Below are 26629 nucleotides of genomic sequence, written 5' to 3' on the forward strand. Positions count from 1 at the left end.
ACATTGGATAGCTCATTTAAATGCTTTAAATATAAGTTTGTAAAACGTCCACGTAGTGCAATGAAAACAAACAGCATGACAATAAAATGTCAGAGTTTGAGAGTGGAAGCCCCCAAATTAGGAATCTATTTTTTTTTTAAGAAAGCATGGTTAACACGCGCTTGCTTCAAAAACCAAATCAGTATTTGCGATGACAAAATATCCAAAGCCAAGTCAACCTTATTAAGTGAAGGACATATTTATTTCACAAAGACAGATTGAGCCTACACTAGCCTACATCACAACGGTCATTACTGAGACAAAACACACACAAATATTCACAGTTTAGAACACAGCACAACATGGGACGGACTAGCACAAATAAACCTAGACCTTACAACACTAACAAACAGAATTATACTTGACGTAATGCTTTCCTTATTGTGCCTTCATTATGATTTGCCTATGTACATTAAATGTATAAGTCACCTGGACTACATTCAACAGTAAACCAACCCACTCAAACACACAAACTACACTGTTACTCTGACTGATGCCATACCTCTAAAACAGCCGTCTGGTTTTCTAACAGGCATCTAGAGTCTCACTAAATATCCTTTTCAAGTATATTAGAGCCTTTCATGAGCAATAAAAAAAAATAAAAAATAAAATACTCAAAAAACATTGAAGAATGAGTTCAAACTTACTTTTACCTCACTCAATTTAAACTGTAATGATACATTTTGATCCAAGTCCTGCGTTTGCATGTGCGTTATCCTTCTTTCATAATAATAAACAAATATATAAACACTTCAGTTGCCACCCTGGCAAATAAAGGTGAATTTCAAGCTTATATGAAGAGGGCGAGAACGACCGGAGAGGGAAAGGGTACAAAGGACGTGACAGGGGCCCAATGGCAGAGGCAAGGTGAAAGAGAGAACACCATGTGTGTGTAAAATACTGAGTATCGGTCCATGAAATTCCACTTGTGATATTTGCCATCTCAGTCTGGATTGGGTTTTTGTGGGATGGAGTTCATTCAGGCACTATTATAGACCTGCGGTGCACGGCGTGGGGACAAGCTGCTGGCCTGTTTTGATCTGCTGCTGCTGGGCCCCCGAGGCTGAGGACGACGCCGAGCTGGAGGAGCGGATCTTGGTGTTGGGAAGCTTGTGTTCCTTCTTCCACTTCATCCTCCGGTTCTGAAACCAGATCTTGACCTGGCGCTCGGACAGACACATGGTGTGCGCAATCTCCACCCGCCTGCGCCGGGTCAGGTACCGGTTGAAGTGGAACTCCTTCTCCAGCTCCAGAGCCTGCTGGCGGGTGTAGGCAGTGCGGGACCTCTTGGGCATTCCTCCAGTGTAATTGGGATTGACTGGAGAAAAAAAAAAAAAGGAGCCATACACAGGCAAGCAAGCAGGTGTTACATGCAGGCTGATACCGTTTATCCCAAATCCATAGTTCCTCCAATGGACACATTACAAGGTTGAAAAACGATATAACATTACTGGGTTTAGTGGGAAATCACAGCCGCTCTGTTTGTTTTACTCTCTGCCTTGTTTCAGTTTACGGACATGACCTTAATGTGGAGATGCCGAATGTACAAGCACTCGCATCCAGGGGCATATCAAGCATAGATATGATTAACAAAACAGCGGGGTTGGGTATTACAGTTTGGCTCGGCTCCAGTGGTGGAGGTAGTTTGGGTTAAAAAGCAACAAAGGCACATGGCCCCGACAGACAAACACAGGCAATAAAATTTACGAGGGTCCTTAATTACCGACCCTGCTGCTCGATAGTCGTAAATTGCTGTTGTAAGGGGTGCTACTAGTGCTGCCTCAATAGGCTCGCGTATGTTCAAGTGGTTGTTTCTCAGTGGTTCTGCTATTTAACCGGGAAGATAACTCACCGTTGTTAACGTGGACCTTTTTCATCCAAGGATAGACCACCGGCTCCTTGCCCTTCGCTACGCCGGGATATACCTCACTGGCGAGGCTGCAGTCTTTGCTGACATTTGCCCCTGCGCCACCGTCTGGGGCCGCGGTGAGGCGAGGACCGTGGCTTTGTGGAACCGGTTGCGGCTGGGCGTGATGCTCCTCGCCGAAATCATCGAGTCCGGTGGCGGGAACGTTTCCGTAATCGTAGCCCGATTCCGTATAGTTTGACCTCGGATAGGATGGCTCGTCGTGATGGGGAAAGCCCGTATCTTTTGGCCGCTCGTAGTAATCACCAGGGTTGGGGATGTATCCGCTCTGCTGATATTCGTCGCATGGAGGAAAGGAAGGCTCGATATAGTTGGAGTTTATCAAGTAGGAACTCATGGTCATTAATTTGTGAAGTGCAACAATACTAATTTTTATCGCGCTGTCGTTTTTCTGATCTCCACAAAACCCTCCTACTCCCTGTCAAATGAACAAAGTTGCCTGGTCACGTGTGAAGCGCCACCAATCACAACGTGTCCTGTGGGCATCATGTAAACAGGAACCAATGGAAAGCATGGCATTGGTACCACCAACACTGCTCGGACTGGCTTACGTTGATGTTTTCCTTATTAAATCACAGTATATAAAGCAAAACCAATCAACTAACTTGTTTACTGCATGGGGCCAAACTTATGTGGGTGAGGCTTTACTGCATGTGGAAACATCCTCTATAACAGAAACTCGATATGAAATTCAAGCCTTGACAAAATAAAGGTTATCACAAACAAAGGAATATTTGTAATAGTGACGTCGATATCGATTTTTGGAGTTCTAAACGGGATGAATCATAATAAAGAGATGAACATGGAAACAAAAAACTGCCAACACAACAGTAGAAACTGTAATGTTGTACATGAGCTTATTCAAATGATCGAAAAAGAAAACAGTGCACTGACGAGACGCTGCTCTGCGGACAGAAAAGCCTGCATAAAAAGTATATGACTTGTGCATGAACGAAACCTGGTGAATACTCGCTTATGACACAAACAACAGAAAACACTCATCTCTCACATTGCACGCCTGCGTATGCACAATGCCACTTGTTTTTCATTTCATGAGTGGAATTGTGAAAACGGTTGTTTTCTGCAATTTGCCAGGACATATAAATCATTTCAAGCTATTTTTGCTCCACATTGAACCACATCAAAGTGATCAGGCTCTGATCGCACGGCTTATCAGTTCTCCTATGTGAACTGCCATTGAAAAGAACATCTAAACACTGGACAAACACTTGCAGGACACGTATCTTACATTAAAGCCACATGCCAAACCAAAGCGTAGGATTTTAATCAACATAGACAATTTACAGTAAGACATGCCAGAATTGCCCTGTAAAGCATACAATATCACATCCAATACAATTTTCCAAATCTGATTAAATTTGGAAATATGTATTAAATAAATCCACAAACAATTTTCCAACATTTCAATACAAATATGCAATATCTTAATATTTCTCTCCTGCGCTTCCTTTATTACAACCAAGGCAATAACGTTGTTATGTGTTGGAACTAAAATATGTTTTGAAGAGAGGGGGTACTAAAAATTTAAAGGAGCAAATATTCCAAGGTACAATAAAACATAACAATATCAACATTATTTAATGTAATTATTTTAGGTAGTTACTCCTATATATATATATCAATATTTAATAATACAAAAAACTGCATCTTTCCAAGGGAGAAAATATAAAGTCTCTGACCGTGCTCCTCGTCATCAACCATCACGTCCAGGTCCCGTTTCCTCCCCATGTCTGAGGTGCCACACTGTATATGTGTCCCATGAAGATGCAGCAGCTCTTCACAAAGCTGATCCACACTGTCCACGTCAACAAGGCCTCTGCATGGAGAAACAAGAGGCCAAACTTCGGAAATATTGAAAGGTTTCTTTTCTCTCCTTTTTTTCTTTTTTCTGGTCCCCCCCTATTCTATTCGCTCCTCTAAACAGAGATAACTTCGGCCTGACCCCAAAGTGACACCGTTTCCATTTTGTTTCTGATTAATCTTCCCATTGACAGTCTTTGTTAAACAACAAGGCGTGCCCTTTTTTTTCCCAAAGAGGCGACATTTTCATATCTGTTAGACGCAGTGACCTCGGGTTCACCCCGGACTTGGACTTCAGTTTTGCAGGGTCTGTTCAGCTCTGGGGAGTTGGGGGAGCACTTAGCGTGGGTCAGCACCTAGGAAGGTTCCCAAAGGATTTTAAAAATGTGCAAAAGACTTCAACCTATCTAGAAAATCACACGTCGAACTGTGTTAGGATATGTGGAATATGGGATCTTGCATCTATAGAAATCTGCTGCAGATGGGCTCATATATTTAATATTGAATACATTAGATTTTTTGAAGTGATGATCTCCACCACTGAACCTCTAGTTTTTGGATGCAGATGAATTAAAGCAGGTGCATTCTTTTTTTCCCACAGCAACCAGAGGCAGGCCTCAGTTGTTTCCTCTACAAAAAAGAAAGGCCTTTTTTCATGTTGGCACACTGTTGCTGTGAGGCATACCTGCTACTATCTTGTGTATCTTACAGGCTTTCTCGCACCTAACTCATTGTAAATGGAAGCTGATGTACTTTCCGCCATAGATCCTCTCCGTATGGCCAAGAGACCACCTGAGAGGCAATATGTCAACATAATGTCAGCGGTAAGACGACTTCACATCATATCTAAATTTACAGTCTGCTGCCATTCTATTATAGGCCCTGTGTAAATATGGGCCAGATCAGCTTGGCTATTATCCACTTACTCTGCTTTACAGGTCATTCTACTTGTTGCTATGGCTACTTTTTCTTCCATGTTTCACCTGTGAACAACTTCATTAATACATATTTTTATGATACAAGACTCATTAAGTGCAAAAAAGAAGCATTTTAGATACCAGTCCTGGAAATACCTCCGTTATCTAGTCCAGACCTGCACGGTGCAGCTCTATGTTTGAATGCAATAAAGCATCTGGAAATCTCTCGAGCAATACAGCACGCGCAAAGTACAATAGGATAATAATCCTCCAACTGGCCCTTTTAGTAAAAGGAAGCATTTGGAAACTATTTTAAACTAGCTTACACTATCTAACTAATTTTCCACTAAATTTTAAGACCCATGTTGCTCTTAACGTGAACAAACCCCGTTGCAGCCTTTTGTTGGAGATTGTATTTTAGCTTATAATAATCTAACAGCCAGATCACGGTGTCCCCTTTCAGAGCATATACTGTGAGGTGAAGGTCTATTTAACCAATATACATCATGCTGACAGTTTACTGTAAATTTAGATTATCAGAGAAGTGGTGTGACGATAGTGACAGATTGCAGATGGCTCTCACAAGGTCTCTGCTCCATACCGAGCTCTCACGGCGGGATAAAAAATCCTCTCTGCATTCAAGATGTGCCAAGGATTCGGGCCAGAAAACACCTTTCATACCTTTATGGAAACATTTTGATATAGGTAAACACTGGTAATATTTATGGTAAAATATGTTTCTTTTCTGCAGTTTGTCACTTTTGATTGTCCTTTCCACCACTTTACAGAAAGGACTGAGCGTTCACAAAGGGCTATGGCTTTCATCTACAGCTGCAAGCTTTTGATTAGACCACATAGTGACCTTCAAGCCTTCAACGACGCTTAAAAGAGGCGAACAAAAGCAGCTACTTCCTTCAGAAAGTGCACGGACAACTTCCTTATTCCTCTAAGTAAAGAGGCTGTTCAAAAGTTCCGCCCCAGAATATTCCAGACAAGAACGACACAACTAATGTTTCCAAAGCACACACGCTAAAGCGTCTGACTTAAGTTGTATATTATCAAAAGGTTAAATAAGTTGGAATGTGGACTATAATCAGAATGCCATCGTTTGAATTAAAACATATGAAATCATGATTTTGGTATAAAATTATAAATAAACCTGTATGAAGTTATAACATTTAGCTCTTTGATTTTGGGTGAACGCGCTTGCTGTCTATCGAGTCAATTCCATTCTTCAGAGCTTTTTACTTTTAAATATAATAAAGTTGAGAATGAAGAAATATATCGCCTTCTGTGAATTTTATTCAACGTTGTTTAGACATTTCAACACTTTACAAAGTGCAAAAACATCTATTGTGCCGCGCAATGTGTGTTATGCGTCTACAATAAGTCTAGATATAGACTATTACAAATAGAATATGATTTTGAAAGTTTCTAAAATAAAATGTTTCTTCATTTTCTGTTAAGATGACAATAGAAAGTTCATAAAATCGAAAGTGCCAATATAGTCAGATTTTGTTTCATTTTTGTCTTTATTGTTTAAGTTTAAATTGAAAAAAAGTCTATTTTTGACCAAAACGTTGTTTGATCCTGTGTGTTGCCGGTTGCATATAAGAAGTTCTGCGAGCCAGCGGAGAGCCAGTTTGGGGCTTTTAAGCATAAAATCAAATTAAATAATTTTGCTTTCGGTGTCAATTTGAGTTTGTTATCAGTCATATTTTTTCACTTTTATTTGCATGGGGGATTCACACCTACAACCAAATGTTCAATATGTTAGCTTGCTTTAATAAACAGCTGCATTTATTTTCCAAAAAGGTTAAATAGGCCCAGTAAAAAAAGACATAGGGCCTAGTAGCCTATATATTGCTACCAAAATTTTTTTTTCTACGATTCACAAAAACATCTGTGCCATTTCTGCTTTCTTAAAAGGTTTCTATTCAGCGGATCAGGAAAAGAGAGGCTAAATGTTTTTTAAGGGGTCCGGGGGCTCAAATCGGGGGCTGTGGGCCTTCCCATTACCCTGTGACCGGGTCGAGAGTATCAATCCTCAAAATGCAAATTTTGCCCTCGTCCCTAAACATATCAAATGCAATTTATTCAAAGGAAATTCACCAATCAACCGCCCTAATAAAACGCCAGCCACTCAATCTTGTTGCTGGGGACGGGTGGGGGGTCCCCTCCCCCGGTCCCAAACGCGAGGTCACCGCGCTTTCAGGGTTCACCTGGAGTGCACCGTGCAACATATGTAATTCAAAGCTATTCTGTCTTTTGTGTGGAGAGTCAAGATCGCTATTATAAGGCTGGCATCAAGCTCCGAGTGAACAGATGACGGAGACTTGTTCAGCGCGTAAACTTTTGACCCCAATTTTTCCTTTCCTCCTCTTCTGCAGCTATCTCGCTCTCATCTGTCCCAGCCTAGTGAGATATCTGCCCCTCTCGAAACAAAAAAATGATTTGAACAATGTGCATCTCTTGCCATCACGATGATCATTTCCCCAAATTTCATAATTAGAGAAGATGCCAGCACAAGAACTAAAATGCAATTGTAGCTTTATGATGTTTCCAACGAGGGAGTGAAAAAATAAATCCAATAGGCTCCCACTCAAGACTAATAGGGCCGTAAAATATGCAAATCATTCATTAACGTTATAGAGCAACCAAAGCAGCCAAAAGTCTTTGTTGGAGGCAACACTTAAAGTTAGACACCCCCTCTATCTCTTCACATAGTCTTTTCCTCCAGTGCAGGATGCTACCACAGGCTCTGTGTCCCTCGGTAAATTCATTTATACGCGTTATTGCTTTAGGCAAACGTGTCATTAACATGAAGGCGTGTGTGCACGCGGTATACCGTGGATGTGTGAGTGGTTTCCCTCTCTCCATACAGCAGTGTGACAGTGAACTTGGCCTAAAGCGAGCTCTGCTGGTGGCTCTGAGAGGATGCAGATTTATCTTGGTGCTGTGGCTGACCTCCAGATGAACCTACAGCGCCTCTCTCTCTCTCTCTCTCTCTCTCTCTCTCTCTCGCGCTGCCTTGCAGTATACAGCACATGGGGCCCTGTCGAAATTTCTCCTTTTGAAATATTGGCATGGGTTTTAATTTCCAAATAGCCGCACTATTTATGTGTCCTGTTCTATTCCCAGTGCCTAAAACCAAACAGGAAAGAGTGTAAACCCCGTATTTTATTTAGATGGGGATTCTTTGCATAACAATGAGCAAAATGTGTTATGGATAAACCCGAGGGATATCAGCAGTATGGATTATTCTGGTAAATTCACAATCAGTGCTGCCTAAAAACGGTATGATTTCTGTTTGCTGAAAAAGAGGACAACATAAAATCAATTTGTGTAGAATTCCACCTAGTCTGGCAAGAATTTATTTTAAAAATATGACCAGATTTTAAATTCCAAACCAGCTTGGGTGAAAATGGATTTAAGAAGTTTTTAAAAGTTCTACGTAGAATAACTGTACGGATTCTAGATATTAAGGTGTAGTTCTCCACACCCAAAATAAAACTTGGTATTCAAGTTATGATGACTGGCGGAAAATGTAACCTTTGCAAATCTGCCCAGATAACAACTTAAAAAAAGAAGCTGGATGGTTATTTGCAAGTTTGTTTGCTGACCAAAAACTCATGAGACTGAAATAGTGATTTTCAAAAAATTAAAAAATATATATTATTATTTTTTGTGGTTTTAATATTTGGCCTGGAAAACGGGGGCATCGAGTCATACACTCTTTAGCTGAAAAAAAAACATAAAAAGAAAACGTATTAGAAAAAGGCCAATACTTCAAAAATATAAACGATATATTTCTTTCCCCCCATTTTCAGTCCATGTTTTTTGGGAACCAGGGTCTGCTGCTGCCTGGTTTCGCCTCGGCACTGATGGGACAAGAGGTCACCACAAAGCGAGAGTGACTTTTTAACAGGTCATCTGAACTTTTCAACCCCAAACACAAAACGAGGTGGCTGACACAAAACGGAATTCCTTTTCAAATGTCTCCCTGCTGCTGTTTGTTCCCATGTTGTGTTTACTTGACACTGTTTACAGCCCTTCCTAAAGCCATTCACGGTGCTAACATGTGGAGCACAGCGATCAGCAAAACAACAACTTTTTTTTCAAGGGATGGACCTACAACTTCCAAAAGTCATCAGCACATATAGAACCCAATCAAACGGAGCTAGCTGTAAATATTTAGGCCTGCATTAGCGCTTAACTTTATCAAGGAAATCTCCAAACATCCCTTGGAAACTTTCTGGTTCACGGTCTGTGAATCCTCCAATGTAATAAAACGACAACAACTAGAAGTTTGTGGGGGTGGAAATGGACACAGAGATAATTATCCAACATGTAAAAACGGATTATGAGTTACACCACAGATGGAGGGAAACAAGTTACGCGGGGAAGGAAGCAATTAAATAGCCATGAGCCGGACCCAACCCTGCGCAACATCTGCCGAGACCAGTATTCCGCACTGCACAACTGACAAATTAGCGTAATGGACTAATAGGGACAGATAAAGGGAGCGAATACAATAATGAGGCTGTTTAACACAGGCTGGCTGTTCTCGGGCTACCGGATAGTCTGCAGAAACTTACCCAGAGACGCGGTCCTAATCCTGGAGAGCGTCCGGTCCATACTGAGCAATAGAGACAGTCTGTACCGGTCAAGTAACACTTACAGCCTGCAAAGAGAGAGTCAGTCGAAGCCTCGCCGTCAGTGCGATTATATGTTATGTGCAATATACTGTCAACTCCCCAAAACCATAAAACTTACTTTAATGGCTATCACGTGACCGTTTATGGCCAGTGAGCCTATCTGGCCGCGCTCCGGATGATTTTTACGATCTAATTCATAGACAAAACCCCCCATTCATTTAGCACCCAAATGTCAGAGAGCCAGAATCGGCCCTAATAAAGTTTACAGCTTGGAAAGTCGAGCTGATTCTCCGGGAATAGCCCAGAAGTCTGTGCGCATGGGGACGCGCGGCCACTGGAGCCGGTGAGTGGCCAAGGACCCCCCAAAGCCTCCCCCTTCCCCCCCTCCCCACTCCACAGCAAGGTGAGTAAAACATGAAGCTTTAATTCAAGAGGGACCTGTTGAATTCAAAGATTTAACTTGAGGAAACTGTGATATGTTTTTGAGAGCTCATACAGGTGACTTAATGATTTTAGACCAAACAGCAAACTCTGACTCTTAAACGTAAACGAATGTTGAATATTTTACAAAAACGAACACTCATTGTAATGTTGCCGTTCCAGTAGAAAGTTTATTATAATGGCCATCATCGTCAGCATTATTGTTATTATAGTATATTCTTGACTTCCAGTCTTTCAAAAACATTTACAAAAAGCTAATCACGATGGAGTTATACACATAGGCAATGGAATTTACCGTGGGGACCCTCCACATAAAAACAGCTAGAGAAAACAAAGACATCATACGCTTTTACTAAAGATGTTGGTAAACCCAGGTAAACAACGCAAACAGCAGCAAAAGAAAAAAAAGATGCAAGGCACAGCTACTGTACATACAAGACTGAATCGGCACCTCTGTCCATACAACGCACACAATGACCACACAAGGCTTACGTCTCTGCTGGCTCTACTTTAGGAAGCAAGTTGGTACAATACATCAAACAAATAAATACATACAGTACATACATAGAAAACAAAAGCTAAACACAAAGGCAGCTCAACCTCAACCCTATTGTTCTGAGTGCAGCACACAACTTTTACTGGATTTTTCTTTCTTTTTTTGCGGTAGTTAGGTAGCATTTCAAGCTTTGACGTTTTTATTTTATTTTTTCGTCTGAACAAGAAATAATTTAAACAAACATTTATTTTGTTTCTTTTTCTACTAAATCTAGACAGAACTGTACATGATGCATAATTTTACTCACATAAGCATAACCACGGTGGAAATAAAAAGGAAATATTAAGGAATATAATGGGACTGTTGTTCGACATACAGTGGACCTATATGGGGTGTCCCCTTGTCCCGCACACAGCCCGTTCACAAGTCTCTCGCGCTTTTTCAAATAGGAGGAGAAGAAGTTGATATGACAATCTTTGTTTTATTTATTTTTTTAGAGTGCTCGCTATCAGGGGTAGAGGAGTGCATATTAAGGCCTGTAGCCTCCCCCGCCTGCAGCCGCCATGTTCATGCTCTTCAGCTTGTTGTCCTTCTTCCACTTCATCCTGCGGTTCTGAAACCAGATTTTGATCTGTCTCTCTGAGAGGCAGAGGGCATGGGCAATCTCGATCCTCCGCCTGCGGGTCAGGTACCGGTTGAAGTGGAACTCCTTCTCTAGCTCCAGGGTCTGGTACCGGGTGTATGCAGTCCTGGCTCTCTTCCCCTCTGGTCCTGACAAATCTTGTAGAGATAGGAGAGGGGGAAACACATATAAGATGCAGTAGATGTAAAAATGTAAAGTGCAGCAACTTTTTTTGACTACATTTCTTTTTATCAGGCTGTTTAGTTTCTGCAGGTAGAGATGGCTTAAAAGTTGGCACACGACTAAGTTTTAAATGAGGCTTCATAGATCCCAAAATTATTAAAAACAACCAGTAGCAAAGTCAGATAGACACATTTTCAACTGCACCTTGCGAGAAGGTATTAACACAGTAAACTGATGTAAAATGTGGGCTATTTGGCCTTAAAAACAAAGTTAAATAAACACAAACGCGTAGGCTATATCTAATACACTTTTAACTAACTTCAACCTAATATGTTATATTATCAAATCATCCCGTATACCTGCGGTTTATGTTGACACCACTGAGAAGCAGTAGCATAGTACACCAAACAGGTGAGAGGCGCATTTGGCCCCTTTGAAAATAAATATATTTTGTGCTAAAATCGTCCAATTCCGGCCTGTTTTGCTTATAGTTAAAACATCTAAATATATAAACGTAATAAAACCTTTATCAAACAATAACACAACACCAGGTCTATAAAATCAATACAAGATCATTAAAAAAAACTATTTACCATGATTTATATGTAGTTTTCTCATCCACGGATATATCTGAGGCTGTGTTGAGTCGGTGACATTTTGAGGAGTTGTTGGTGCGCTTCCCGCAGGCTTCTCTTCCTCGAGAGGGGAAGCTTTGGACACACAGTCCCGGCTGAGTAGCAGCGTGCCTCCGTTCGAGCTCGAGCACGGGGTTGAGCACGGGTTTGTTATAGAGTTTTTCACGGCTCGGTGTTGAGATTGAGTCTCGGTGACCGGGGACGAGGTGGCGACCGAGGAGCACGGTAGTGGGTCAGGTGGTGGCGATAGAGACGAAGTCCCGGTGCTGCTGGCGGACTGGCTGTACCTGACCGGCTCCACCGAGGGTGTTGTCGCCGCTGAGTGACTCGGGGAGTAGCCCGGTGTCTGCTCGCTGCTCACAAAGTGTCCGGTACCGGTCCGCCCGACTGTTAGGTCCATCCCGTTGTAGCCATAGCCATACCTGCTGGAATGCATGGCTGTTGAGTCTCTGTATTGGTCGTTTGCCGTATTATGGTCTCCATAATTATGTAACTGGAAGTCCGCGCCATTGGGATAGCGACCGCAGAATGAGTTCACAAAATAGGAGCTCATTTGTTGACAATTCCACCGTTTGCTCGATGTAGGTATTGTTGTTGTTTTTATTATTTTAGAGGTAAAATAGCATAGACCTGTGTGCTTGATTTGTGGCTCTTATGGTTTAGCGCGTCCTATAGCACCCTTGCACAATTTATGATGAATTATGGAAATGAGTGGGACATGGACTTGATTCTCTCTTACGTAGGCACCCAAATATGGGGTACGGCGGAGTATCACGTGCTTTTGTTGACCAGTCGTAAATCCTGCTTGGTGACCTCCAGAGGTAAACTCGTGCACGCAGGAAATACTGGGTGGGATGTGAGGGGTGCGCGCCTCCATGCGCTCGTGGCCAGGGCAAACTCTGAGCCACGGCTTGGGTGTTTTGAATTGTCGTGGTGCGCCATCCTCTGGCTCATCTGTTGCACTGCCTGTCTGCGGCGCTTTCTGAGGCGTGGGCTCCACATGGGGTCATTCGGAGGTTAACGACCATTGCGGCAAAAACCAACGGGCTCCTAAACAATACAACAAGTGACATGCTGTTGTGCATGTTATGATAGGCGATAAGTGCAAATAGTGTGCACAGTTAATAGAATAAAAGCCCTTTCAAAATTGTGTTGCATTTTTTTCCACACTTTTCCTTATAATCATAAAACAACGAAAAAGCCACTATGTGGGAAAAAGACTAATGAATACATTTTTTAGGGTAAAGATAAAAGCCAAACATCACATTGCCGAATAATAACAGACTGCCATTCAAGGCCTGTCCTTTATGACACAGTGAAGATTGAATAACTTTAAATATAGGCTATATATGAACACACGTAATGCCACATTACTGTCTATTTTAGGTTGGTTAAAATAGAAGTATTCCAAACAATCAGCTCTCAGATGATATTTTTAGAAGCTTTTTGCATGCAATCCGACTTTATTATGCTATCGTTTAAAGGCGAACCATCGTTCATATTGACATTTTAACAGTCAACATCTTATTAAATTGCATTTTTAGTATTGCCTGTTTGTGAAAAATTAACACAATATCGAGAAGAACATAAAACAGTTTCTAGAAGCAGCTACTCAGTGTGGAGGTTTGTGCAGTCGCTTTGCAATTTAAAAAAACAATAGACAAAATTTTAAATTGAAAAAGGAATATTCAAAGCGATTAATGGATAGTGCAGTTTACATATTTAATGTAAAATAGCCACAATATTCAGATAATTCATATGTTCAATGTTTGCATTGAGCTATAAGCAATCGTATTTGACATTAGGCTACAGTGTCATAAAAAACTATATATATATAGACTTTCTACGTGATAGAAGTAAAAATTGCAAAGCATCGATCGATTGCAATGCAGGACAGACAAAGTAAAGATGATTATTATCAAAACATTTAAACAGTTTAATTTTTTTTGGGACGTTGGCTATGCGCTAGAAATACACAGACGAAATATGTCTTATTGTAACCTCTATATACCCACTCATTACAAAATGTAAGTCGACGATCTGCTATTGTCTATGTTAATTCTGAGCAGGAGAGCAGGAGTACAAAAACAGGAGACCCGCACAGAGCACGAAGCCCAAAGAGATTGGTGACGCCTCGTTCGGCGTCCTCCGTTTGGTTTTCTCCTTGTGGAATTTTTATGGCACCCTAGTCTCTCCAAAGCAGCGGCTTGTCCTCTGCTTTCCCCCACATACTATTTCCCTACAGCAGCCCCTTCACCCATCACAAGCCCAATCATGTGTTACTGACAGAAACAGTGAGATATAGATTATTTATTCTGTTCCAGGTATGTGCGCCCTTTGCGGTAACATAAACCCCCAAAGGCACAATGCGAGTAAGGGTGAATACCGGGCTCCACATCCAGTGGGCCCACACTAAGAGAATACCTACGGGGTGTGTGTTGGCTAAGCAGTCGTGCTCCAACAGCTGATTTATGGCTGGCCAATGGCAACAAAGTTCCCACGAAAATTATGTCCCTGAGTCGAGCCAGGGACACACCCAGGAACTAAATAAGAATCAAGGAGATGAAAGAAGTGAATGCGCACTGGTGTCAAACTTGTCGGGCTGGGAGCGAGGGGGCCACTGCTGCAGAAAAACACGAGGGCAGTGCACTCTGCAGGCTCCCTCAAACACCAGCACTGGTGTGTGTAAGAGTAATAAAATCGAATACGTTTATAATTTTTATAGTTAAATTCATTTTTGTGTGAATATCATTACATATGGCTGTAGCACGATTTAAACATTTTTCAATTCAACACTTTTTTTTCAACAATACGATAATGTGATACTAGTATTTTTTGGCAAAAGAAAAACGGAACTGAACAGCAGATATCGAATTTGGAAATTAGCATTATATTGGGTGCATTCACTCTTGCACGTTTGATATCTTGCAAAAATCCGGCCATACTTGCATTATATCGACTAATAATTTATCGCACGAGAAATATCACGGCAGAGTCTCAATGCCAAATAGGCTCGCTAAGTCCATATTAAGAAACACCGTGAACAACATCGATGTGCAAACACAGAGTGCAAATAATCTTTTCGAACAGAAACATTTTACTTTTCTAACATCCATAGACAGGGACATTCTTCTGTATCAATTAAAGGTCATTGGAACTGTAAAATAATCCTGTTTTGTTCATTGAAAACAAGCATATTTCACAATTCAGTGCACAGTGAGCCAGGGCCTGCATGCACACGTATGAATAACAAGCATTATGCATGGACACAAAGGTAGAAACAAAGGTAAACGTGTCTGTCCAGCCTGCACCGCAGGACATTTGCAGCAGAAACAGACAGAGCTGCAACCACAACAGCCCCAGTGTATCCACAGGAGGGCGTCAAAGTGCACATCTTCTGGCCACCATCCACCCAATGAATTTTGCAGCTGAAATCCATCCCCTTTCAAATCCAACAACAAACAAAGCTCTTGACAGCATGCAAAACCCACCAAGAAGATCAAAGCAACACTAATGTTATATATCCGATGTATCAGATTTACCACTTATGATCTGCCATGCAAATCATAATAAAAACAAACGAATGAAACCAGTTCTTTCAGATGATTTAAACCTCTGGACATTTGAACAGAACAAATGAGGCGCAATACGTACACAAATAACTGGTTATCATTTGCTTAAGTTGTTTGTCAATGCAAATTGATAAAATAGCAAACCGTGACAAGTTTGTCTTACCTTGTGAAGGTTTCTGCTTGTAAACAGGGAAGGTGAGGGGAGGGAGTTGGCAGGTGCAGACGGGCAGTGACGACGAGAAGTACCAAGTCCCCGGACGGAAAGTGGGGCTCCCAGGGGTCAGTGACGCACCGGGGCTCTTTCCACGCATCTTGCCCAAACGCGTGAAGAGAACGACAGCAGGGCACACAAACGGTCCAGTCATGTCCCAAGGCAACCTCCAACACGTCGAGCCGAGCGAACACTCCAAACTCAAAAAAAAAAGGTGTAACATTGTAGAAGGTCGCGGTGAAAACAGCCGCGTGCAAGACCGAGACCGTTAAATGAAAGGCTGCTCTATTCCGGTATTGGAAATTATGTATAAAAAGTTAATGTTCACGGCTCCCTGTCACGTGACAAGCTGCGGCCAATAGGAGGACGAATCGGGTCGTAAAGTTGTATTGCTATGTTGTAAATTTTCATAAACAACAAAGAATTTATGACCCAGCGCTGGAGGGAGAGATGGGGAGAAAGGGGAGGGTGTGAGAGGGGGGAAAGACAGAGAAGGAAGGGGGCAGGTCACCGTCAGGCGCCATCTTACCGAGGATAGAGGGAATGCAGAGTTCAACAGTAATTTCCTTCATCTGTAGCCTGTCCCATCTCGCTTTCTAATAGTTCACATTCCCCAACGTAAGTGTTTAACACTGATAATGGACTGCAACATGTTTCATTACATGCAACCCAATCTTGGCCACATTAAACAGCACTTACTGGTGACTGGGAGCAAAATATTATCACTCAATCGGCGCGTGTTATAATGACTGTGGTTAGTATCATTGTTGTGGTTACACAATATTAAATTCGAAAATATTGAAGGCAAATATTACATGCAAACAAATAGACAGGTAAAGGCTATTTTATTCAATAATTTTCATTTACAGATTTAAAACAATTCCCAGGGGCTTTTGATATTTATTTGTTCACATGTTGTACTTCACATTAAGAACGTAAGCACTGAACCTGCATATATCACAGTATTTGCACATTTATGATCACAATAGCCAATTCATATACAATTGTGAAATTTTGAGCGTGAATTTGTTTCTTAATATAATAGACAAGAACATTTTAAAGTACACGGCTAAGACTTCAAAACATTTACATATGGATATGCCGGTTTACATTATAAGCAAGTTGACTTTCTGGGAATCTGAGGTAGATCATCCGAAACTAAACAAATCTGTGTTAATCCAGGGATGTATGAAGAGGTAAATTAGTATCGAAAACAGGCATATTAACATTGATATGATATTGAGTGATAAGCAGTTCTACTTATAAAAAAAAAAACATATATGAAAGCAGCTAAATCACAGTTGGAGGCATTTAACCAACAAAAAGTTCATTTTTAATTAGCCTATACTCAAAATTAGGCACATTTGCGCACAACGGTGTATTGTTACCTTTAGAAAAGACAACGTTCTGTGGAGAAGAATTACTCGAATAGGTAGAATAGATTAATGTAGCCTACAGTCAATTTCAACTTACGTTGAATTCCTTGTGTCAGTGTTTTAATATTAGCAGGAAAATATTAGGTAGTTTTTCGTTAAGGAATGTTGATTCAGTAGTACAATCAGGGGAAATTACATATATCGTATTGCATGTATATAAAAATATAGTTTGAAAAGGTAGTCAATATCGCTCTTTCATGCTGGAGCCTCTTTATGTATTTTGGGTTTAAATGTGAAGTACAGACCCACAGCCTACTGTTAAATGCTTATTACATAATGGCCTTCAGCTGTCATTCAATTAATCAGCATATAGGCTCTTAGTGCATGAATGGTATGTGAGAAACATCTGAGATGTATCCCGTATTTATACTAAACAGCGCGTTTCTTTGATTTAATTCTTTGTCCCGGTCTTTCGTTACATTGCAGGCGTTTCTGACTCCGAACCGGCGCTCCGGATGTCTCCAGCTTCGGGCTCTCCGGCTTCTGGCACTGCCAGAATATCACCGTCCTTTTCCCCGGGGGTCGACACCGGTTCCTCCTTGTGGTCTTTCTTCCACTTCATCCTGCGGTTCTGAAACCAGATTTTGATCTGTCTCTCTGAGAGGCAGAGGGCATGGGCAATCTCGACCCTCCGCCTGCGGGTCAGGTACCGGTTGAAGTGGAACTCCTTCTCTAGCTCCAGGGTCTGGTACCGAGAGTAGGTCTGCCGCCCCCGCTTTCGGTTTGGATCTGTGGAAGATAAGATGTGCGAGCTCTATATAACTTGCAATAAAAATGCATTTATTTATTTTTTAGCATGACATGTGATACTGCAACACCTAATCAAAGTGGTGTTGAAATTAATGCTCACAATAAAAACCTGTAGTAATTAATTGTGGCTCATATTTTTTTCAATATTCCTATACACACACACACACACACACACACACACACACACAAACACACACACACACTTCTTCGCAGAACACACTCAAATCAGTAGAGGATGTTTTTTCTTTCTAAAGGTCTCTGCATCTATTTAAAATGGTCCTGCTGGGATGTTTGGCCCATAACCTCCTTTGATACTCTGCATGCCTTTCCAATTAAAAGCCAGCGATGCTCTGCGCACCGAAGCAGCCATAAGTAATTAGATTACAGTCCCAACACATTCTCCCTCAAAATAAGAACACATGCCAATGTTTCAAATTGCTTGCATTTTTAATTCACTTGACTTATTTATGTTTTCGACAATACTGGTGCATATTGATCCAGCAATGTGTACGAACGAGTTTCAGAAAATACCAGAGCCTCTGCAGTGCAGACCCAATTAGAAATGGAGCTGCAGAGTGCAAGAGAACTGATTTACACAACAGGCCGGTCTTTTTTACAACCACAAAGGGGAGAAGAGGCTATAAGAGTAATAGGAGTGCAGAGAAAACCCCCAGCGGCAAGGTCTCTGCGTACTGAACACACAGACGCGCTGGCCAAATGAATTTATGGCTGCAGAACTCATTAGTTGCGCAATAAAAGTTTTACGATTCTTTCGATGCAACACCAATGGCTTCACGAAATTAATTGAACCACTAACGGCCAATGTAAGTATCCCAATGTTTTGTAAAAGCATTGACCTGAGGGCTTTGAAATAGCACAGAAGAAACAGTATCAGGACATACCTGATGCTCTCATCCAGGGGTACATCCGGTATTGTTTGTCCGGCGGCGAGGTGAGGGGACCCGGCTCCGGATGGCAGCAGCTGTCGGTGAACAGGCGGCTCTGGTCAAACAGGCTGCAGTGCAGAGTGCGCGCGTCCTGTCCCATGCCATATCCTGAGGTAAACATGGGGCGGCTCTGGTACACTGGTGCATTATTGACGCTGTAAACTCCAGACAGAGACGGTGCAAACGCGATGGCCGCAGCAGTCCGAGTCGAGGCATAGTCCTCTCCACTGGGTCCAATACTACAAGAAGCCCGCTCCACGTTTGGGAAGAGAGAACTACCCGCCGTATATTTGTTAAGAAGACCATCCACATAATAAGAACTCATTTTTTTTTTCTCTCTCTGATTTGTTGGCCAAGAATCCTCAGTGTCGTTTTTACGACGTAGCGTGATATATGACAGCAATACACCCTAGATTTACACCGAACCCCATTTTTACTCTGGACCAAAGAACTTCCCCATGTGACTCAGGCCTGGCCACTCTCATCCAATCAGCAAGCAGACATATATTTCATTATGGCGCAGGACTGCAGAGTAGGATTTACATTTTACATACAAACACACACAAACACGCAAGGGAGAAATTCTCACAACCCCAGTGATCTAGAGGTAAGTTAGGTGATATAAAGTTATGATTTTACGGGCAATCCCTTCTCGTACTACTGCTTTACAAATAATCATTTATTTAAAAAAGCTTCATATATTTTTTTTCATTTTATACACCGTAGAATACATTAACCTAGGTAATCTACAGTCACTCAATCACAGGCTACACTAATATACAGCACATAATTGGCTATAATAGCTATCATAATGTAGTTATGATAACTAATCCGACAGAATGTGATTTCGTTGTTTGTCTTGCTTTAAAAACAATACGTGCATACAGTCTCGTGTTATAAAAATATACGTAGGCTATTAAATATAGGACGTTATTTGGATTATACATAACGTAGGCTATGTATCGATAATAATCCACGATGCTAATTATAATAAGGTCCAATTCATCCTCCAAAGATGTTTTACTGACATTACAATGTTACCTAAATGGTCCATAAATGACCAATAAATTAATGTAACGATGCCTACAATAAATACACAAAGATAAAAGAGCAAATTGTCAAAATAAACTAAACAAAAACCGAACTACGACAATAATAATAATAATAATAATAATAATAATAATAATAATAATAATAATAATAAAAACCCTTAATTCCTTACAATATTGGAAAACTATTGTCAGCCGACTGTGTTTTAACCACACACTTATAACTTATATATCTTAGTTAGAAAATGTAAATCTACATTAATAAATGCAATGAGGAACACTGCACATATTTTATGTTAGTCTTAATAACCCTGCTATCAAACAAATTAACTTAGTTCCGGATACTTTGCGTCTATAAAGCCGTATAAAATCATGAGAGTAAGAAAACCATTAAACAGAGAGCGACTATGTGAAGGTAGAAGCAGTACTCATTTGTCCCGCAGAGCCGCAGGCTGGAGAAGCAGCTTCTGCCCTGAGACACTGTAAAAAGGTGTGAAATTATTTGGACTCTTAAAAATGTTACTACAGTTTGTTCCCCAGTGAGGTTCATTAGGGAGGAGTGTTTAAAGTGGTGGGGTGATGTTGTGGAACAGTGTCGCCACCCTCTGGTGACTTGGGGATACTGCAGGGTGGGGAGGCAGCAGTGCGCAGGCGTTTTGTCTTTCTACTGCAATCCGGAATAAAATTCAAGATACAAGTAAGAGACATGATGCTCAAAAGGTAACGTTATGTTTCTTCGTTGTGATTTTAAGCAAAGCGCTGATGTCTTTTAACAGACTTGTCCAGATGTATTTTGAAAAAGCATCATGCATCTAAAGGCCTACCACTGCGTTTGAAGCTAGCTGCTGGCTTTATTGCTCCTTCTCCTTTAGGACGGGCCCAGCAAAGGAGCAGAGGGCGGAAGGTTCCCAGGTAGAAACAAAGGATCGCTCCAAATGACCGTGAGTCCTGCGCGTCCCCGTCGGGGGAGAATCCAATAAAGCTGATCATTTCCGCTCGGCCTTTTGTCCAGCAGCGTAGCCCCACAGAAAGAGAAGAAAACACAAATGGGTGCCATTCTGGAAACGGCCTAATTGTGTCTGGACGGCCATAAAGCCATTAAAACTGGAATGCCAGACAGTATAGCAGACCAGGCGTTTTATTGCACTGTCTCTGGTCGAGTCTTTGAAGTTTGGGTCCATCTGCGTCCCCTAACGCGTCACAACAGCACTCCCAGTTAGACTAAAGTCCGAGTTATCTTCTACCTACAATAATCTATCCGTTTGTGTGTAACTAAATAACCCGGTTTATCTAAGCCGTGCTTGTCTCTGATCGACCATCAAACTTAGCACCTCTGCAGCAATAGTGGATTTGTTGCTCCTCATATATTCCTTGTGTAAAATATTTTCTCCAATAAGCAGACTTGAACCAGCCTTACAAAACGCAAAGGCCATATTTTAAACCTCTTCTCTAAAAGATTTGGGAAAGACTCTGCTTGCGTTACAAATCCAAAATTCGTGGGGCTGCTATATTTCATTATATTTATCCAGTAAATCTCCTTCCTTGTAAACTGGTTATGTCGACATGGCGCTAATGACGGAGCTTTAGGTTGAGCGGCCTTGTCATATCTGAGCTAAACAGCAAACCATCGGCTGCATTATTTTGGGCTTCAGCTGTCGAAGCCGTCTTTTTTTGTTTTGTGTCCTCTCGCCTCGCAGCGCTTTGCACCCCATAAAAGGTTATAGTGGTAATTGTCTTTTATGACTGTATACAGCTAGCAACATCCTCTGCCAAGATGCAGCTCTGTCCCCAATCCAGAAACACAGACACACACAGATATTCACCTATAGGTGTCTGGGTTTTAATTGGAATGAAATGCTTGAGAATCCTGTAAAAAATGTGTTGACTTCCACTAATGTTCAATTAATTATTTGTTAAATTATCAAAATATCTTTGTTATGTATTGTGTGTGTGTGTGTGTGTGTGTGTGTGTGTGTGTGTCGTTGACACCAGTAACCTTCATATTTTCTGCAGTGCAAAGAAGCACCTTTTTTTGTGCAGCAAGAATTAAAAACGTAATTCATTACGATGTGAAGCCACAGTGAAATAAGAATGTAACGTGCATGCATTCGCAGATATAATTTGTTTTATTTAATAAATAAAGTACAAATTACATTTGTGAACCAAAGGTCAGACGGTCAGCAGACCGTGAGGTATTTAATAAGTAGCCTACAGTGTTTTATTTAATTTCCTCTCACTAACAAACATTATGCACTTTCAAAATGTTACTCCCTGAAATTCAGCATCTAATGCAAGCAAATCTACTATAATCCGCCATCGAGAAAAAAATAGGTTATTGTAGGTAGTTGAAAGACAGGTAGTCAATCGTGTCACACCATGTGATATAGCTTCTATAACCTAATTTAACTTTTGTATTTTAGCATTTTTAAGGAGGTTTCTGAGGTTCTTGCACCTACTTCAAAATGCGATCAGTCTGTTCTATACGCCTATAATGTTAGATTCAAACTCACGGTCATCAGTCATAGTTCTAAGCAGTAAGGGATAAACAACAATAAAAAATAATACATTTTACAAACTAATCGTTCAGGTGACTCTGAGATAGATAACAAATATAACTACAAACCAGAACACGCACAGCTAGAAACATCAATACACTAACAAGCACAGGGACCAGGCCAACTGATACACTTTAACGAGGTATTAATTAAAATCAACATAAGAAAATAACAAATACAAAACGAGTGGGCACCGTTAAAATTGTGCAATATAAAGGTAGTCGCATCAAACTGAAGCCCAACATGCTTTTTTTTTTTACAAGACAAATAAGCCTAATAGCTTTTATAACTTTTTTATATGGAACAATAAGACAAAGACGTTTAAAAACAAGGTCCAGCAGAGTTAAGAGCTTCCACACGCTCGCTAACAGCCTAAATACTGTACGGTTCAGTCACTCTCTTTCGGTGCGCCGTCTTTATTAAATTTCTTCATCTTCATCCTGCGGTTCTGGAACCAGATTTTAACCTGTCTCTCGGTGAGGTTTAACAGCCTCGCCACCTCGTACCTACGGTCCCTGGTCAGGTAGGTGTTAAAGAGGAACTCTTTCTCCAGCTCCAGGATCTGGTGTTTGGTGTACGGACAGCGTTTTTTTCTCGTGGCACTCGCGTGGAGCCAGTTGGACACTGGGTTATCTGGAAAGAGTGGGTTGCGACATTGGTGAGGGCCCGGTTCCGAGTGACCAAATGCAAAAACAACATCTCTCATAATTTGCCTCAGAAAAAAGTCCTTATTCTGATGAGAAGAAAAAGGCTACAAATGTATTGTACCGCAGCTACATCCAAATAAAACGTCCCCCTATTTTTCCCAGCTCAGGTTCACTTTAAACGCTGCAAAAGGTTATCTAATATAGCAATGGGAGCTGGGCCATTAACAGTCCCCATAAGGAAATGGCACGTTCAGAATGGCATCTGTTCAGACGCGCACCCCCATCACGCACCCCAATCCTCACAGCGTTATGTGGTATAAATAGTAGACTAAAGGACTCTGTAGCGACTTACTTGGATCAAGGCCCGGTTTCTCTTCACCTTCCCCGCTCGTGTCCCCTGCCTGGCTGGACAGTGCGTCCTTTTCCACCGGTGATGCCGTCGCTACTGTTCCGTTGGCGTAATCAGAGAGCAGTAACGCCGTGTGGGAGCTGGGTAGAGCGCCGTCAGCTCGCGTCCCCAGACTCTCCGGTTTGATTCCGTAATGATGGGTTGTCGGTAATCCGGCCATGGGCAGGGAACCGGACATAGGCTCCAGCAGCCACGACTGGTAGCGGCCATCTGTATCTGCACCGACCGAGCCTTGGGGATAGTGGTGATGATACATAGAGGATACGGTGCCTGGGAACTGAGCAGGGACGTGGCTCCATGATGGCCCGAATACCGGAGGTTTGGACGGAAATGCACAGGTCCCAAGCTCGTTGTGGTCGCTAATGGAGGCGGGCTGTCTGGGGTGCTGGAGCCCAGGACCGGATGGGTATCTCGGCACAGAGAGCTCCTCGCTCTCGGGCAGAATGAGGGAATCAACGTAGTAACTAGTCAGTGTTCCGGATGTCGACATGGCAGGAAAATTATACGTTCACATGTACGCAGCCATACAACAGATAACATGCAAAAGTAAAACGCGCACACATACCACACACACACACACGCAGTAAACCCAGCCTCACAAAATAACAATGTGGAGAAATCAAGTAGCAACTCGGCCCCACAGAGAACTACAGTGGGCTAGTAATGGGGAGACAGGCTGCCATGCCATTGGGTAGCAAGACGCACGTGATCATAAAGGCTGAACAATAAAGGATAAATCAATCCCTCTGGTCATTAAATACTCACCCGCTCTCCTATAACAACCTCTACTATTAAAGCTAAGAATTATCAAGATATGAGTTGGATCTGTTTTCTATGAGACGAAAATATGAATGTTAAAAATATTTTACAGTATCTTAACCTACTGTTTTGAAGAAATTCCCTTCTTGGTATCCAAAACGATACAGTATTTTTTGGAGGCCTTATTTTACGAGCTACTTTATAGGACACGTAAGCACCCTGCCATTGCTGTTCACCAAAACACATTTTAACCAGCACTATGTTAAAGAAACTTAGCAGCTCAAAGCTGAAACAACTTCTGGATCTCAAACAGCAGCTATACAAATTACATTCTTTTTATTGTGTTTTAGCTGTATCAGTCATCTTCCAGTGTCCGTATATTTTCCTTTGTTCAGCTTTAATCAAACATTTTACAGATAAACGCACCAACCGATGTGAGGGTCATATCTACTAGGAGAAAATAGTCATTTTTAGTTTATATAACTATTGTTTGTGGGCCTGTGCTGATTTAACAACTTTAAACATTAAGCATTATGCATGGTATTATTTTTCTATAATAACCACATTTCGTAATTTAGACAAGGATAACTCAAGTCAGTGTAGCCAATATGTTGGGGCTAAAATCTAATAATCCACATTACAGGACTATTTAGCCTGCATTTCTTATAGTTAAAAATAAGTCAATAAACATGAGAATATTTCTTAATCAATTAAGATTTTATTTTGAATTAGATAGTAAAAAGAAAGGAGAAACAGGACTATTTCAGGTCCAAGTTTGGCTTGTTATTTGCAGTTACAGACTAATATTAGTTTGATTTTAATTACGGTGTTAAAGCATTGGTCTATAACAAATACAATTAACATGTGTACACAATGTACAGGATAACTTATGGTTGCATATTATGACATAAAGCAATAGGTGGGTTACAACATGCTCACAAAATAGAAAACACAAATATAGAATTAGTCTACAGAAAAAACGAGCAAGGAAAACTGAAGGTGTTATTTTCCACCGAACTGACTCACGATGGAATATTTATTAAATATTTTCGAAATAACATTATTGGCGGGTCCCGGTTTTCTCCTTAAAGCACTATTTTAAACGTTTTTTTATTTACACCCATTATCACTTGTATGTGCTTATATGTTGCCATCATCACCGCCATTAACAAATTAACTCTAATGCCTGCTAGCCAGTGTATCGGTGTAACGTTACACTTAAATAGAGCTAGAAATATGCGTGTGGTACTTGTGGTTTCCTTCTTTTAAAGTTAAATGGTGCGAGCAGTTGCGAACACCAGGAGACAACAGCACATTAAAAATATAGGCTATGTGATGGAGACTGAGATTATAAATGTTACAAATAAATGTAATGAATTAATAAACAGTTAGAAAATTGCCTCATACGCGTTAACATTACAATAATTTAATAAATGCATAAATGTTCCCTTTGTATTTCTTGAAATCATAATCTTATACTGGCACATAATGCATTTAGTTGAAAATGTATTGATGAAACACAATCTTCACAAAAAAACGTAGAATGTATGAATATTATAGAAACACTCTAAAACCTTAAACTATATTAAGTTAGATTTTCACAAATTAGCTGGTAGCTGTGTAACGTCCAGAACATCCTAAATAGACCCACATTGCAGATCACGTCTAAAAAGCAGCAACCTTGAGTTCTTGCACATTACGCTGCGTATTTTATGTATTACTAGCAAATAAACGGAGAGCTTGGCCAACACCCCACAAGGCCACAGGCAATTCAACACGCAGGAATTCTCTGCACTCTGCTCTTACATTTAGAAGAGGAGCACAGGAAAAAAAAAAAGTGCATTGCTTCCAAGCTATCACCTCACTGGTAGTTTCACATTATTTGGCCAACAGACATCAAACAAGCCGAAGGGGGAAAGGAGCGGCTGTGCGCCTATTTGTGCACTAAAAGTTAGAATAGACAAACACCTTCAGAGGAGGAAAAGACGCCACTGTTCCAATGGCTCTCAGGCTGTAAACCTAAATCAGGGTGTTTTTTCACCCAGTTTACCGCAGGGGCTATTCACTTCTTTTGCCTCTGCAGATAACAGCCTGTCTGGCGGATCTAAATATCGCCATAAAGCCCTTCCCCTCCTTTTGTCTGAGCCACTATTGCGCAGCGGAAGCATCCGGTCTCATTGCCCACGGAGGTCGCTGTTGCCCCATTCACCTTCCCCTTCCCCTCCACTGCAGTGGTCGTAACCGAGGCCTTGTCTGGCGTGTCTGCGTCACTACTACTCACAGAAAACACTCACGGCTTTACCATTAATCCTAATCTCTCGACGCATACTGCAGCTAAGCTTTGATCACGTTTAAATTCAGCACACATGCCCACGCGGGTTTTAAAGACAGGTAGAGAAGTCAAAATAACACATATCAGGAGACAGGTTAAGAATATGCACAGCAGCCGGCCACCCCTCCCCGGTTTGTAAGCCAGGGAGGTCCAGAACATGCTTCCAAAACACGTCTCTACAATTTCCATCAAATCCCATCATCTTTATGTCCCCGATTTGCTT

At 41.3% G+C, this 26629-nt stretch overlaps 4 protein-coding genes across 8 annotated transcripts in view; all 4 read right to left on the minus strand.

Annotated features, from left to right (window-relative positions):
- Window positions 1-15551, minus strand: part of hoxa3a (homeobox A3a) — a 29724-nt gene extending 14173 nt beyond the window's left edge. The window contains exon 1 of one of the 2 annotated variants that reach the window (XM_028596690.1): window positions 15475-15551. The gene's annotated coding sequence lies outside the window, so the exon portion shown is untranslated. Of the gene's footprint in view, window positions 1-3666; window positions 3693-15474 lie in introns of those variants that run through there. The other variant, XM_028596689.1, reaches the window with a different exon arrangement.
- hoxa4a (homeobox A4a) lies at window positions 268-24663 on the minus strand. 4 transcript variants are annotated; one of them, XM_028596700.1, is made up of 3 exons: window positions 23259-24663; window positions 3667-3803; window positions 1278-1357 (listed from the first exon to the last, which is right to left on the minus strand). In XM_028596700.1, exons 1-2 carry the CDS (start codon window positions 23803-23805, stop codon window positions 3688-3690), a joined length of 663 nt encoding a protein of 220 aa, XP_028452501.1. In that variant the 5' UTR covers window positions 23806-24663; the 3' UTR covers window positions 1278-1357; window positions 3667-3687. The 4 variants fall into 4 exon arrangements, with proteins under 4 accessions (XP_028452500.1, XP_028452501.1, XP_028452503.1 ...); XM_028596702.1 differs by lacking the exon at window positions 1278-1357 and adding an exon at window positions 2166-2234; XM_028596699.1 differs by lacking the exons at window positions 3667-3803; window positions 23259-24663 and adding an exon at window positions 1892-3645 and having other exon boundaries at window positions 268-1357.
- hoxa5a (homeobox A5a) lies at window positions 9974-12425 on the minus strand. Its single transcript, XM_028596697.1, has 2 exons — window positions 11698-12425; window positions 9974-11079 (listed from the first exon to the last, which is right to left on the minus strand). The coding sequence occupies exons 1-2, from the start codon at window positions 12290-12292 to the stop codon at window positions 10829-10831; spliced, it is 846 nt and encodes a 281-aa protein (XP_028452498.1). The 5' UTR covers window positions 12293-12425; the 3' UTR covers window positions 9974-10828.
- Window positions 17285-19783, minus strand: LOC114567620 (homeobox protein Hox-A7). The gene is made up of 2 exons (XM_028596703.1): window positions 18611-19783; window positions 17285-17687 (listed from the first exon to the last, which is right to left on the minus strand). The coding sequence occupies exons 1-2, from the start codon at window positions 18978-18980 to the stop codon at window positions 17374-17376; spliced, it is 684 nt and encodes a 227-aa protein (XP_028452504.1). The 5' UTR covers window positions 18981-19783; the 3' UTR covers window positions 17285-17373.
- Window positions 24664-26629: the final 1966 nt, after the last annotated feature.

Source organism: Perca flavescens, chromosome 14, assembly GCF_004354835.1.
Source record: "Perca flavescens isolate YP-PL-M2 chromosome 14, PFLA_1.0, whole genome shotgun sequence".
NCBI classification, from domain to species: Eukaryota; Metazoa; Chordata; class Actinopteri; order Perciformes; family Percidae; genus Perca; species Perca flavescens.

Bases quoted from the DNA above. Each gene is read 5' to 3' on its own strand.
- hoxa4a (XM_028596698.1), bottom strand. From the start codon at position 23,805: ATGTCGACATCCGGAACACTGACTAGTTACTACGTTGATTCCCTCATT. The intron at 22,893-23,258 runs GTAAGTCGCTAC...CACTCTTTCCAG, and splicing joins GAAACCGGGCCTTGATCCAA to ATAACCCAGTGTCCAACTGG.
- LOC114567620 (XM_028596703.1), bottom strand. From the start codon at position 18,980: ATGAGTTCTTATTATGTGGATGGTCTTCTTAACAAATATACGGCGGGT. The intron at 17,688-18,610 runs GTATGTCCTGAT...TATCTTCCACAG, and splicing joins CCCCTGGATGAGAGCATCAG to ATCCAAACCGAAAGCGGGGG.
- hoxa5a (XM_028596697.1), bottom strand. From the start codon at position 12,292: ATGAGCTCCTATTTTGTGAACTCATTCTGCGGTCGCTATCCCAATGGC. The intron at 11,080-11,697 runs GTAAATAGTTTT...TATCTCTACAAG, and splicing joins AAAACTACATATAAATCATG to ATTTGTCAGGACCAGAGGGG.